The following is a 12,839-nucleotide window of genomic DNA, read 5'->3' as shown; positions in this document are numbered from 1 at the left end:
TCCCATCTCCTCCCCGTTCCGCAGAGACCGTTCCCTCCATAACTCCCTGGTCACTTCATCCCTTCCCACCCAAACCACCCCCTCCCCTGGTACTTTTCCCTTGCAACCGCAGGAAATGCTTTACCTCCCCCCCCCCCCCCAATCCAAGGACCCAAGCAGTCTTTCTAGACAGGCAGAGGTTCACCTGCACCTCCTCTACTGCATCCGCTGTTCCAGGTGTCAACTTCTCTACATTGGTGAGACCAAGTGTAGGCATGGCGATCGCTTCGCCAAACATCTCCGCTCAGTTCGCAATAACCAACCTGATCTCCCGGGGGCTCAGCACTTCAACTCCCCCTCCCATTTCTGAATCCGACCCCTCTGTCCTGGGCCTCCGCCATTGCCAGAGTGAGGCCCAGCGCAAATTGGAGGAAAAGCACCTCATATTTCGCTTGGGTAGTTTACACCCCAGCGGTATGAACATTGACCTCCAATTACAGGTAGACCTTGCTTTCTCCCTCCCACAAGCCTACTGTCTCCGCCTCTTTCTTTCTTGTTCCTGCCCCCCTTCCCCCCCCCCCCCATCAGTCTTAAGAAGGGTCTCGACCCGAAACGTTGCCCATTCCTTCTCTCCATAGATACTGCCTCATCTTCACTCAACTACTTTCAAAAATCACAAATCCAACCCTGGTTCAATGAAGAATATGGAAAACGAATTCAAAAGCAGCAACAAGCATACCCACTTACTGTTGATTACTGCTGAGTGAAAGTATGTAGGACTATTTTTCAAATTCAACTTCTGATATCTGAGCATCTCATTCAATGCCAAAGTTTACAGCCCTGCCTATCTACTCCAGGGTGTTGTTCTAAAACCTTCCTGAATGCTCCTGATAATGCTTTTGAGCATGGAGTTTCAAGATGCAGATCTAGTGCCAATGAAGGACAAACAATATGCCGCCAGTTCAGGATGCTATTTGATGTGGAGGGGAACATACAGATTGATGGCTTGTTGCTCGTGGCTATTTTGATGACGTCATCAGTTTCGGAGATGCTTCTGGGGTTACCTACAATGGGTTATGTGCATGGGTAGCAGTGCACCTTGCAGCGGGCACTCACTGCAACCAGGGTGGCCTCGGGTGGAGAGGAAATTAATGTTTACGATGGAGGACTGGATGACACCCAAGTAGGTGGTTTTGTCCCTGAAGCATCTTATGAATTGTTGGAGATGCACTCATGTAGGAAAGCCAAGAACATTCCATCACTCTCTTGGCTTGTACCTTCCAAATGGTCCGTGAAGTGTAAAGCACATGATTAATCTTAGCATCTCAATGTTGTGATCCACAATGAAGGCAGCCTTCAGTCAACTTGATTTACTTCACATAACTACATGGCATTCGTCAAAGGCTTAGAAAACATTCCAGCTATGGTGTTGGAGCAGCCAGCTATGGTGTTGAAGACATGCTCCACACTAAACTTAAATTCTAACCAAGCTGTTTCAATACTGTGCTAACATATACACTCAGAAACATCCTGCCCATCGATAAAAGACATCTAATTTAGCTAATTACCATGCGGACTATTCAATCATTAACTAAGTAATTGAAGATATTAACAATGCTAAAAAACAGCACAAAATAATCTGATTATTGATCTTCTCTATGATTTCTGATATAAATGGCTCCTGACTCTGGCTGAGAATCATAGACACAAGATGAATTCCAGAGGCAAAGCTAGGGGCGAATCCTCTGGCTTCCAAGCACAGAGTATTCAATCACATGTGCCATCAAGGAACCCAAGTGAAAACAAGTTTAATACGATATTTGTAAACCAGCATCTGCAGTTCCTTGTGTCACCAATGGTTATCCCATGGCTGCTGGAAGCCATTCATCTCATTCCAGAAAAATGACACACTAGTCCTGTAGGGCAGTACTACAGATTCAACTGTCACCAAATACTTCACCTATGACTTTTCATTTATCATGTGGTCAGAAACAAACTTTTGAGATAAAGTGGTTTAAGTGACAAAAACAGTATGTACAAGCAGAGCTTAAATCCAGAATATTATGTGGTAACTGACTCAACCTTTGCCACCAACCTTCACCACTTCTCTGCTTGCAATAGCTTTGCAAGTTGTGTCATACACTTATTACAAAATACCTGCAACGTCGGTTTGTTCCTCTTTTTGTTTTTCCAGCAGCTCTTTTTCTTTTTGTTCCTGAAGCTTCTTTGCTCTTTCAAGCCTGTGATTCAAAGCAATACATTAGGACTGTATAGTTTCACACACTTACTTATTCAAGTTATTTTGTGACTTTTACTTTCAGTTAAATATTAATACACCATGCAAGGCCAGATGAAGATTGGCAAACTTCGAGTGCACATTTTCCACAAATATATAACACTACCAGGAAAATCTTCGAAGCGACAGATCAGAAGTATATTATTGAGCAACTCTATTTAATCAACATGCTTTTGTTCACATTTGGGAGTTTGGGCAGATTTAACAATTGCTGATATTCAACGTGATTTTCCATTTCCATTCAACTTAAAGACATTTTATCATTAAACTGGACTGTTATGTATAATCTAATGAAATGTGTTGTCTATTCTTAGATTCCCTAGTTTCATTTTTAATTAAATACAGATCAATTGATAGTAATATATATGGATTGTAAATAATTGAGAGACTAGGAATATGCAATGGTAATCAGTATTTAAAATCATCACCCTACCGTATTAATCCCATCATTCAGCATTTGATCCACAGCTCCCTATGCCTAAATCAAGTGCACTTTTTAAATGCTGTCTGTGACTCAGCTTCAATCACTTTCTCAGGCAGTGCATTCCAGGTACTTATCAATCGCCGGGTAACATTGGTCAGTAATATCTTCTCTAAATCTCTTCCCCCTTACTCTAAACCTAGTTATACCTTTCTCGGATATGGCTAAAGGGTTCCTGCAGTCTCCCCTATCAATATCCCAATTCTGTCCCTTCTTAACGTCTCCTTCACCCAGGAGAACAGATTGAACTTCTCCTGTCTCTCCTCATAATTGAACGGTTTCATCCTAGGTGACATCCTGGCAAATCTCCTCTTCTCCAAGCACTATCCCATCCTTCTAATCCTTTACAGATCAGAAATGCATACAGAACCCCAGCAGAAGTCTGGGCAAGTTTTTATAAAATTATAGCATAACTTTCTTACTTCACTATTCTTGTCCTGACCCACAGAGGCCAGTATCCCATGTGCATTGCTAACCATGTTATCTCAGATTGTCACCCAGGATCTGTCGACATGTAAACCAAGATCCCTTCAGTTCCTCCATACTCCTCTGAACCCGACCATTCATGATGTATCCAAGCCTCATTAGTACTCCCCAAATGCACCTGGGCTAAATGCCAGCTGCCATTTTGCAACCCATTTTGCCAATACATCAAAATCGCCCCATAGCCTATGACAACCCTCAATTCTGTCAACAACTCTGCCAATCTAACCATCACCCCAGAAGGTAATTTATACAATATTTTTATTTTATAATTATATAAACACTAAATAAAAACACAAGTTGTTACTGGGCTGGCAGTCTTTCAGTTGCCTACAGGATTTTAATGCAGGTTTTTTTGAAAACGTATAAGACCACCTCAGCCAATGTTCAGTTTATAGGCAACACACACTGAAGACAAAATAAGTCACTCAATAAATTTTAATGATTAGGATCAAAATCTAAAATACACATTGAAAACCGACAACCTAAAAAATCAACCTTTGTTAAGATGTGTAATTCATGTGATCAGCTACTCACCCCCACCCCCCCCCAGGACAGAAAGTAACCAAAAACAGATTTTGTAATAACAGTGCTACTCGATTAAGATCTGATGAAAAACTAAGGGAAGTAGAAAGGAGATAGAGACTGATAGAAGGATGATCAGCCCCATTATAAAAAGAAACTCAAGTGAAACAATAGCAAGTGATACAAGTGGTTTAAAGCCAAAAGCCTTTGTATGTAATAGAGTTGAATCAAATTAAAGTAGGAACTTAATCCTACTATTAACTGCTTAAATATTACACCAAAAGCAGAATTCACCTGCGAGCCAATGCTTCTTGAGCATCCATGGCAGCATTGCGACCTCTGAATGCTGGGGGAGTCCGGCTACGACTTCTACTTCTGCTAAATTTGCGTTTTCTTTTTTCTCTGCAGTGCAAATTTCAATTTATGAATAAAATCATTCAAGAAAATAAGCGAAGATTCATTTTTTCCCCCACTGCAAATATACTTTAAAATAAAACATACCAATCCCTAAACCTCCAACTTATATCAAAAAAGAAACAATGGTTTCCAATGCAAACCTCTGGGAGAACACCAAAACAATCTTCCTTAAATCTGAAAAAATAGGTATTCAGTACTAGGCTTTGTTTTCTGCATCACAGCTAATTATTTATCCACACAGACACTGCCAAGAATCAGTCTTTTTTGGCAATGTGTGCAGAGAACAGAGCAATCTTTACAAAGCCTGTTTCAATTTTGAAAGTGGATATGCAAATTTAACTTAAAAAGCACAAGGAAACTATAAAGGCGTACAAATCTTTGATACATTGCTATCTTTTCAAAACATTTTCTAGACTTTATGAAGTTAGGTAATCACAGCTGGCACATAAGTTGGAACAATTATTCATCATATCAATCTGGCTTAAGACAGTAAAAACAACCATACTTCTCTCCTCAGATCAACTAGAAGACTTAAATGATAGTGTGTACTTTCTTGTTGAGAAAAATAGATGGTTTGATCGCAAGTTAACACTCACTGTTGGACTCTGCTACCTACATTCTATCACATATTTACCTGTCCCTCTTACCCTCATTCAGTATTATAACTTGTCAAGTATTGTTTGAAGTTCCCCCCCCCCCCCCCCACCAAAATCTACTGCTCTTTTCCACTTTGACAACTTCATCTATCATGTTCACTATAAACCAACTTTCCACGATAGCTGCACTCATGCAAATTCTGGCCTTTTCAGCATCCCCAGTTTTAATTTCCTTGCCACTCATGCTGTGTCTTTTTACCCGACAAGGGTCCAACTTTTGAAATTCCTTTTCTGAACCTCTCTAACTGTGCTTTATCCCTTTATGCAGTTTCTTAAAATCTGACCAAACCCTTGGTTCTGTCTGAAAATTTACTTGGATGACTCAGTGTTAAATTTTACTCAATAATGTTCCCACAAAAAACATTGCTGAAGTGACTACAAATAATATGTTGAGGATCAATTGTATCAGTAAAAGTACAATTTGAGAGGATTCTTTAATTTAAAATAACATCCAACTTGCTTTATATAATCACAGATCAATGAACTTACTTGCTTCTACTCCTGCTCCTGCGTGGCCTGACCCTCGATCGCGATCTTGAACGTGATTTTGGTCGTCGTTTTTTCTCTTTGGTTCTTGAGTGCCTGTCTCTGCTCGAACGCTTGTTCCTACTCCTTGAGCGCCTGCCTCGACTCTTTGAGCGCTTGTCCCGGCTGCAAGATCTCTTATCCTTGCTCCTTGAGCGCCTGTCCCGGCTGCGAGATCTCTTATCCTTGCTCCTTGAACACCCATCCCGACTGCGAGATCGCTTATCCTTACTTCTTGAGCGTTTGTCCCTGCTCTGAGATCGCTTATCTTTACTCCTGGAAGACCTGTCCCGGCTCCTTGACCGCTTATCCCGACTCTGGGATCGCTTATCCTTGCTCCTTGACCGCTTGTCCCAGCTCCGGGATCGCCTATCCTTGCTCCTTGAACGCCTGCCCCGGCTTCGGGATCGCCTATCCTTGCTCCTTGACCGCTTATCCTTGCTCCTCGAGTGCCTATCCCGACTCCTCGACCTCTTGTCCTTGCTCCTTGAGCGCCTGTCCCGACTTCGAGATCGCTTATCCTTGCTCCTCGACCGTTTGTTTCTACTTCGCGATCGCCTATCTTTGCTTAAGCGCCTGTCCCGACTCTTTGACCGCTTGTCCTTACTCCTTGAATGCCTGTCCCAGCTCCTTGAGTGTCTGTTTCTGCTTCTTGACCGCCTATCTCTGCTCCGAGATCTCTTTTCTTTACTCCTTGAACGCGATCTCTTCCTTGACCGGGATCTCTTCCTTTCACGGCTGCGACGTCGTCTAGATCATGACACAAATATAAATTCACGTACTTTGGTTTACACAGAACATTGATGATTGTATTAATGGAAAACGTTCAGATCATCTGTTCAACTGCAACATGCAAATGATAAAACAAACCCCCTTTAAAATTAATACGTTTTAGAAGAAATTAACAATAAAATGTCTGGCTTTCAATCAGACAGAATGATTAATTTTAAGTTGGCAGGTGTTTCAATCAGGATGCCAAGCAACAGACAAACAAACCTTAACATAAGCTAAACTAAAAACATTAACAATACTTGCCTCTCTTTTGATCTGGACCGGGAATAACTTTTAGCCTTTGAACCTTTCTTTTCTTTTCGTTTTGGTCGGTCTTCTCCATTTTCTGTTGAACTTAATCGTTCTCTCCATTTGTTTTGCTCCTTGTCATTTTGTTGCTCAGATGACTTCACCCTTTTGGCTGTAGATTTTTCTTTTAAATCCCGTCTTCGTTCCTGTTTTAAGAAGAAGTTGGTTCTTTCAGGAAAATAGTGCAACAAAAAGAGTTAGTATGGATACTAAAGTACAAAGATTTAATAGTGGGTTGTAAAAGCAACAATTCTTTGAATGTCTTAGAGGGAGTGAAGCTAAGTGCTCTCAACATTCAATGCTTTTCACAACACACTAAACCCAGAAACAGAAACCAGAAAACTAATTATGCCAATACATGTTTGAGGACCTATAACCTGTTCCTATTCTTACAATATCAATGCACATTAAATCAGTACACATGACATTCTAACAGTAACAGTACATCATTGTAAAAACACTCCAACCATATTTGAAATAAAACAAACAATCTAACTTTATATTTTTCTGTCACATTTATGAAATTTATAATTAGCACTTCTTAGATTTATTAAGCACAACATACTCAAGGATAAAACGGATCAATTAATTTTAAATATAGTTCATAGTTTTAGCTTACTCATTAGATCTTTTATTATCACCAATCACCACCAACAGCATCACTTTCAAAAATATTGGCTACACTGATAATTATTTTTTTTCTCCAAACAGCAAAAAGCCTGCTACAATGCAAATTGGTTATGCGATAAGATCTGACTCAAACCTATTAACCGTAAAAATTGTTCTTGTCTCTAGAAATTCATTCTTTTTTTACATCTAGTTACCAACTTTTTCCAAATTACGAAATCTGTGGAACTGCACAAACTATTTCTCATCAAACAGCTTTTAAAGCTGTGAGGATACGTGAATCCATTTAGGTCAAAAACCAAAACAAGCTTAGAAACAGTATGGAAGATTGACAGAAAATTCTGGAGTAACTCAGCAGGACAGGCAGCATCTCTGCAGAGAAGGAATGGGTGACGTTTCGGGTCGAGGCCCTTCTTACAAACAGTATCACCTAATATGTAGGCAAGACTACCAAAAATATAACAATGCACAAGAAGTTCACTTGAAAACAATATTGTCTGCATCTACACTAATCAATATCAATTAAACCAAAATTCAAAGATTTGATTTTTAAATCCTTAGATTGATGTAGCACTGTAAAAAGAATCTAAGAAATACTTCAATCAAGCCCGTTATGTACTGATTTAAATAATCAAATGATAAAATGAAACCATTGACCTCGTCAAAATTACGAATTTTGTTGTAACCAATAATTCAGAAAACCCAGATTTACCATGGATTAATACTTCACTAATATCATGTTTCACCCTACGAAATTCAAGGAATCTGAAGCCTCAGCGTGCGTAAAAAATATATAAACTTAACTTTATACTTTTACAAAAGTTTATTGCAGTACTGGAAATGTGAAATAAAAACAAAAAAAATAGGATCTAGTCCGCTCCACCATCCCTGGTTTTATGACACTAACACTACACAATGGCTATCAAATGTTTATGCAAAATATAAACACCTTAAATTTTGTTAGACATTCCTGGGCAACATCATGGTCACTTTACCCAATTAATTTATTTTTATGAAACGACCTTATCTGGCACTAATTGCCTCATTCCTTCCTTAAGCCCCATAAAATTAAGCATTTGGCCATTCTACTAAAAAAGGCATTATAATCTACACGTACACACATACCTACCATAAGATGATCACCAGACTGCAAATATGACTGAGTGGTATCCTGCCGTGTAATTACCCACTAAGCCTTCGGTTGTGGGAAAGGGGAGAAGAGCAAATATACTTCTGAAAATTTTATCTACTGAGATGTCAATTCCTTTACTGACTACGTTTGTCGTAACTTAAGACCTGCAATAACATTATAATAAACAAACCTCTGAACAAAACCTGTCAGCAGCATTGATGTCCAGAAAATATATTTTGGCATGTAAGGTAAGAATGCTTATAACAATTTCATTCAGCAACAGTGAATCTTTGATGAACACCAGCAAAATACATAAATAACAATAAGAAAACAAACTCTAAAACAACATGTATTATTGGCTAGCTAATTGTTCGTAGTTAATAAAAATACTAAACGGAAAAATGTAGATAATTCCTTATTCAATATAGTTTGTGGGGAAGCAACCCTCCCCTCAAAACCAAATTGAACCGACAATTGAGTAACACAAATAAAGCAGATTTGTTGGTGTGATTCTTTCAAGTTACAAAGCAAATACGAGTGCAAATGGCTGATATTTACCTTTTCAGGAGGTAGGCTTATATTTTTTGCTATTTGACTCTGCAGCGTCTTCCACTCGCTGTGTCTCTTCGTGCATAAGCACGCTGAGTACGATTCATTATAGAAATGTTATCATTTGATCTAAGTATACAAAGTAAACTTTCCAAAATACAAAAAAATGCCAAATATCTGCATTGATAGCCTCCTAAATTGTCAAACCACTAAATATTAAAACTGATATTTCAATATCTGGTCAATTTTAACCTATTTACGATAGTTTTAATTAGAACAGGGAAGAAAAATATTTATACCAGTCACATGCTTAGGTAGACAATACTGTGCAGTCATGACTGTTAAATAATTTTACATATATATTCCATTTCTTTTGGTACTTACCATCCAACCGTCAGTAATCAATTAATATCATTCTCAGCAGAACTACATTATGTTCTTAAAATTACCAATATGCTACAGAAATTGTTAATTACCTCTTTGCTTCTGCTGCGACTTCGTCTGCGTTTCCGGTTTTCACTTTCTGAAAAATTAAAAACTGACAACTCAGAAGAGCAAAACAAAATTTGAGTTTTACTGTAAAACGTAACAGTCAAACCGAGTTACATGGGGGAATGCGTTCTCAAAACACAGTTCAACTTAATATCCTGTAGTTGGATGTGTTCCCTGGGATACGACTATGGACACCCCATACATACTAACGAGCATTTGGGAGACTGGTGGGACGGATGGGAAGGATTTGCCTGTTGCTTTGGGCTGCAGACATATTCTGCAAGGTAGAAAATGGGCATTTACATGTGCCTTGTCTCCCTCATCCACCCTCAGCCCCAAGCCACAACAATCAGGGACTGTGTCAAGCTGAGCAGAGCTCAAATTGCTGAGCAGTCATACTCACTCACTGAGTGAGTAAGGGTGCTCTTCCTGCTTCTGTTCACTCTCCCCGCGCCTGCTTGCTCTCTCCGCACCTGCTCATTCTCCTGTCACATGTTTCTGTGATCCTCTCCCACGCATTGTTTTTGTTCATTTCCGATTAACGAACAGTTCTCAGGAGCGGAACCTTGTTGTAACCTGGGGACTTCCTGTATTTAAAATCTATTTCAACATTTTTAGAAATACATTATTTTCCATATTTGTGAATACTATGTACTATGAAAAGCAGACTACAAGGAATAAACCAATTCATCCCACCTTTTAAGTACAATGTTTTTGGGGGGAAAAAATGCACACAAGAACACAATGGAAAGCTTTTTAATAATCTGGTAAATTAAGTTTCTCTTAGCAGACATGCAGAAAAAAGCAAATTGATCTATGCTACTTAATTATTTTTTGCAACTCAAGGGTCAGATTATGCACTGTATTTGTCGACTAGGAATTGATTGCCCTTTCAATAAATGCAATAGAACTGCTAACCAAGGAAACATTACTTAAATTAAAAGGAAAAAAATTGTAAGTTCACAAACTATATTGATTAATTTTCCACATACAACATGAGAATAAAAGACTGAAGATACTTATAAATAAGAAAGTACGCACCAGACTTTTGTTTCTTTTCCCTAGATTTTGATCTCGACCTTGACCTAGACTGGGATCGTGAAGAATGATGCTTGCAACTTTTGGGAGATTTTGATGATGTTGATCCCTCACTTTGCTTTCCTGTGTTAGATGGGGATTTTTTCAAAACTAATTCATCCTGTTCAGTTTCACTTCCCTGTTGATAAGGTTTTAAATGTAGAATCAGTTTGGATGAATCTAAGAAACTGCAAGAGGCAAAAAACACTGTATCCTATATACTAATTCTACAGATTAGCAATGTAGACAAAAATATAAATCAGTAAACAAGAATAAAACGATAATGATAAGGAATTTCAATCGACATAGAGATGAGGCAAACCAAATTAGCAATGGAATGTTTTAAGAAACAGTTCTCTCGACCATTATTGTGAAGAACCAAAATAATCAAATTTGCTTCATGGAATGAAGCAAGAGGATGGTTGTACAATGTTATTTTTCAGACTGGAGGCCTGCGACAAGTAGGATCGATGCTGGGCCCATTGCTGTTTCTAGTTTATATCAACAATTTAGATGAGAATGCATACGGCATGATTAGTAAGTTTGCAGATGACATTAAGGGTCTGAAGGGTCTTGACCCAAAACGTCACCTATTCCTTCTCTCCAGAGATCCTGCCTGAGTTACTTCAGCATTTAAACAAGCATCTGCAGTTTCTTTCCACACACTAAAGTAGGTGGTATCAGATAGTGAAGATGGACATCAAAAATTACAGTAGGCTCTTGATCAGCTGGGCAAGTGGGCTGAGGATTGGCTAATGGTGTACAATGCAGATAAGTGCGAAGTGTTGCATTTGGGAAGTCAAACCAGGGCAGGACCTTCTCAGTGAATGGTGGAGATCTGAGAAGCATCGTAGAACAGAGGGATAGTACAGGTATAGTTTGCCGAAAGTGGTATCACAGCTAGGTAGGTAGTAAAGAAGGATTTTGTTACATTGACCTTCATAAGTTAAGATACAGAGTCTAGAAGTTGGGAGTTATGACACAGTTATACAAGACGTTGGTGAGGCCACACATAGAAGCTGGAAAGAGTGCAGAGAAGATTTATGATGATGTTGCCAAGATTGAGAAGTTGAGCTTTAGGGAGTGTTTGGGCAGGCTAGAATTTTATTCCTTGGAGCGCAGGAATCTGAGGGGTGATCTTATAGAGGTATATAAAATCCCAAGGGGAGCAGATAGAGTGAATGCAGTCTTTCACCCAGGGTAGGGGAATCAAAAACCAGACAGATGTACGGTGAGGGGGGGGGCAAGATTTAATAAGAACATTGGGGGCAAGATTTAATAAGAACATTAGGGGCAACATTTTATCTGAGTGGTGGGTATATGGAACGAGTACCCGAAAAGATGGGCTGTGGGCCGAGCGTCAAAAATGTGTCTAGAAATCAACTTTCGTGGCCCATGTCGGAACTACATTAAATTTTGCACAGATTTAGATAAAATATAATTGAGAAGGAAGTCATAACTCGTCAGTGTCAAAAGTCGCACATTAATTAATCAAAAAAGTAAGCGCCGTCTAGTGTCCAATGCCCATATCACACCATGGGGTGCCTACTTCCGTGTTGCAGTCTATTTAAACCATATATATATATAAAACTTGTGAATATGACTGTAATCATATATAATTATAATTATATTATATAAAAATAATATTATGAATATAATTGTGAGGGTTTTTTGAATGAGACTGCTGCAGAGGTCCGGCTCCTAATTAATGGGCGAGGGCAATTCTTCTGTGTTCCCCCGTTCACTGAACCACACTGACTGCCAGTGTGCAGAGTGGGGGTCACGGCCATAGTGGGTCTGGGGCAGTGCCAGGCTGGGGGAAGGCTAAGGCATCTTCCACTGAGAGGAAAATGCCTAACCCTAACCCGCCCCCCTTCCAGAGCTGCCCACTACTGGAGCTGCTTTGGGACCGGCTTCGGGCTCCGTACGTGTGGCCGCTCAGTGAGTCCACCTCGGCCAGCATGCCCTTCTGGATCATCGTGGTGATGATGGTAGGGAGCAGCACTGCCCTGCACACCACCCGGGCCGCCTTCAGTACCCCCATAGCGTCGGTTCCATCAGTCTGCCTGCATGCTCGCTGCAACATCGGCCGGCCGACAGCCCGACCAACCCCTCGCAGTACTCACCGGCCTACCGACAGCCCGACCGACTCCTTCACAGCATTCACCGGCCTACCGACAGCCCGACCGACCCTTCACAGCACTCACAGGCCTACCGACAGCCCGACCGACCCTTCACAGCACTCACCGGCCCATAGACTGCTCGACTGACCCCCCACAGCATCCACCGGCCTACCGACAAGCCCGACCGACTGACCCTGACCCTAATCCTAACTCAACATTTGTTATTTATCATTTTTATTTAAGTTTTCATCATAACTTTATAAAGATAAATTAATTGAAAAACAATATTATCAGCAAGGTGAGCATTACCTTTATTCCTTGGAAACCTTGTTATTGTTTTGATGTAATTAGGAGGCAGCCATGATCCCAGAGTGCTCGCTGCCTAGTGACCATAAAA

General features: G+C 40.0%; 1 protein-coding gene across 4 annotated transcripts in view; it reads right to left on the bottom strand.

Annotated features, from left to right (window-relative positions):
• The window catches only part of rsrc2 (arginine and serine rich coiled-coil 2), a 43,768-nt gene that overhangs the window by 21,194 nt on the left and 9,735 nt on the right, over nt 1-12,839 (bottom strand). The window contains exons 2-8 of one of the 4 annotated variants that reach the window (XM_033043208.1): nt 10,284-10,458; nt 9,227-9,273; nt 6,398-6,588; nt 5,782-6,112; nt 5,327-5,676; nt 4,059-4,166; nt 2,137-2,219 (exon numbers count right to left, since the gene is read on the bottom strand). In XM_033043208.1, coding sequence (XP_032899099.1) covers nt 2,137-2,219; nt 4,059-4,166; nt 5,327-5,676; nt 5,782-6,112; nt 6,398-6,588; nt 9,227-9,273; nt 10,284-10,458 — 1,285 coding nt within the window. Of the gene's footprint in view, nt 1-2,136; nt 2,220-4,058; nt 4,167-5,326; nt 6,113-6,397; nt 6,589-9,226; nt 9,274-10,283; nt 10,459-12,839 lie in introns of all 4 variants that reach the window. The other 3 variants (XM_033043207.1, XM_033043209.1, XM_033043206.1) reach the window with 3 other exon arrangements.

Source organism: Amblyraja radiata, chromosome 25 (assembly GCF_010909765.2).
Source record: "Amblyraja radiata isolate CabotCenter1 chromosome 25, sAmbRad1.1.pri, whole genome shotgun sequence".
Lineage (NCBI taxonomy): Eukaryota > Metazoa > Chordata > Chondrichthyes > Rajiformes > Rajidae > Amblyraja > Amblyraja radiata.
Note: the sequence above shows the minus strand (reverse complement) of the source record. Positions and strands in the feature narration are given on the sequence as shown.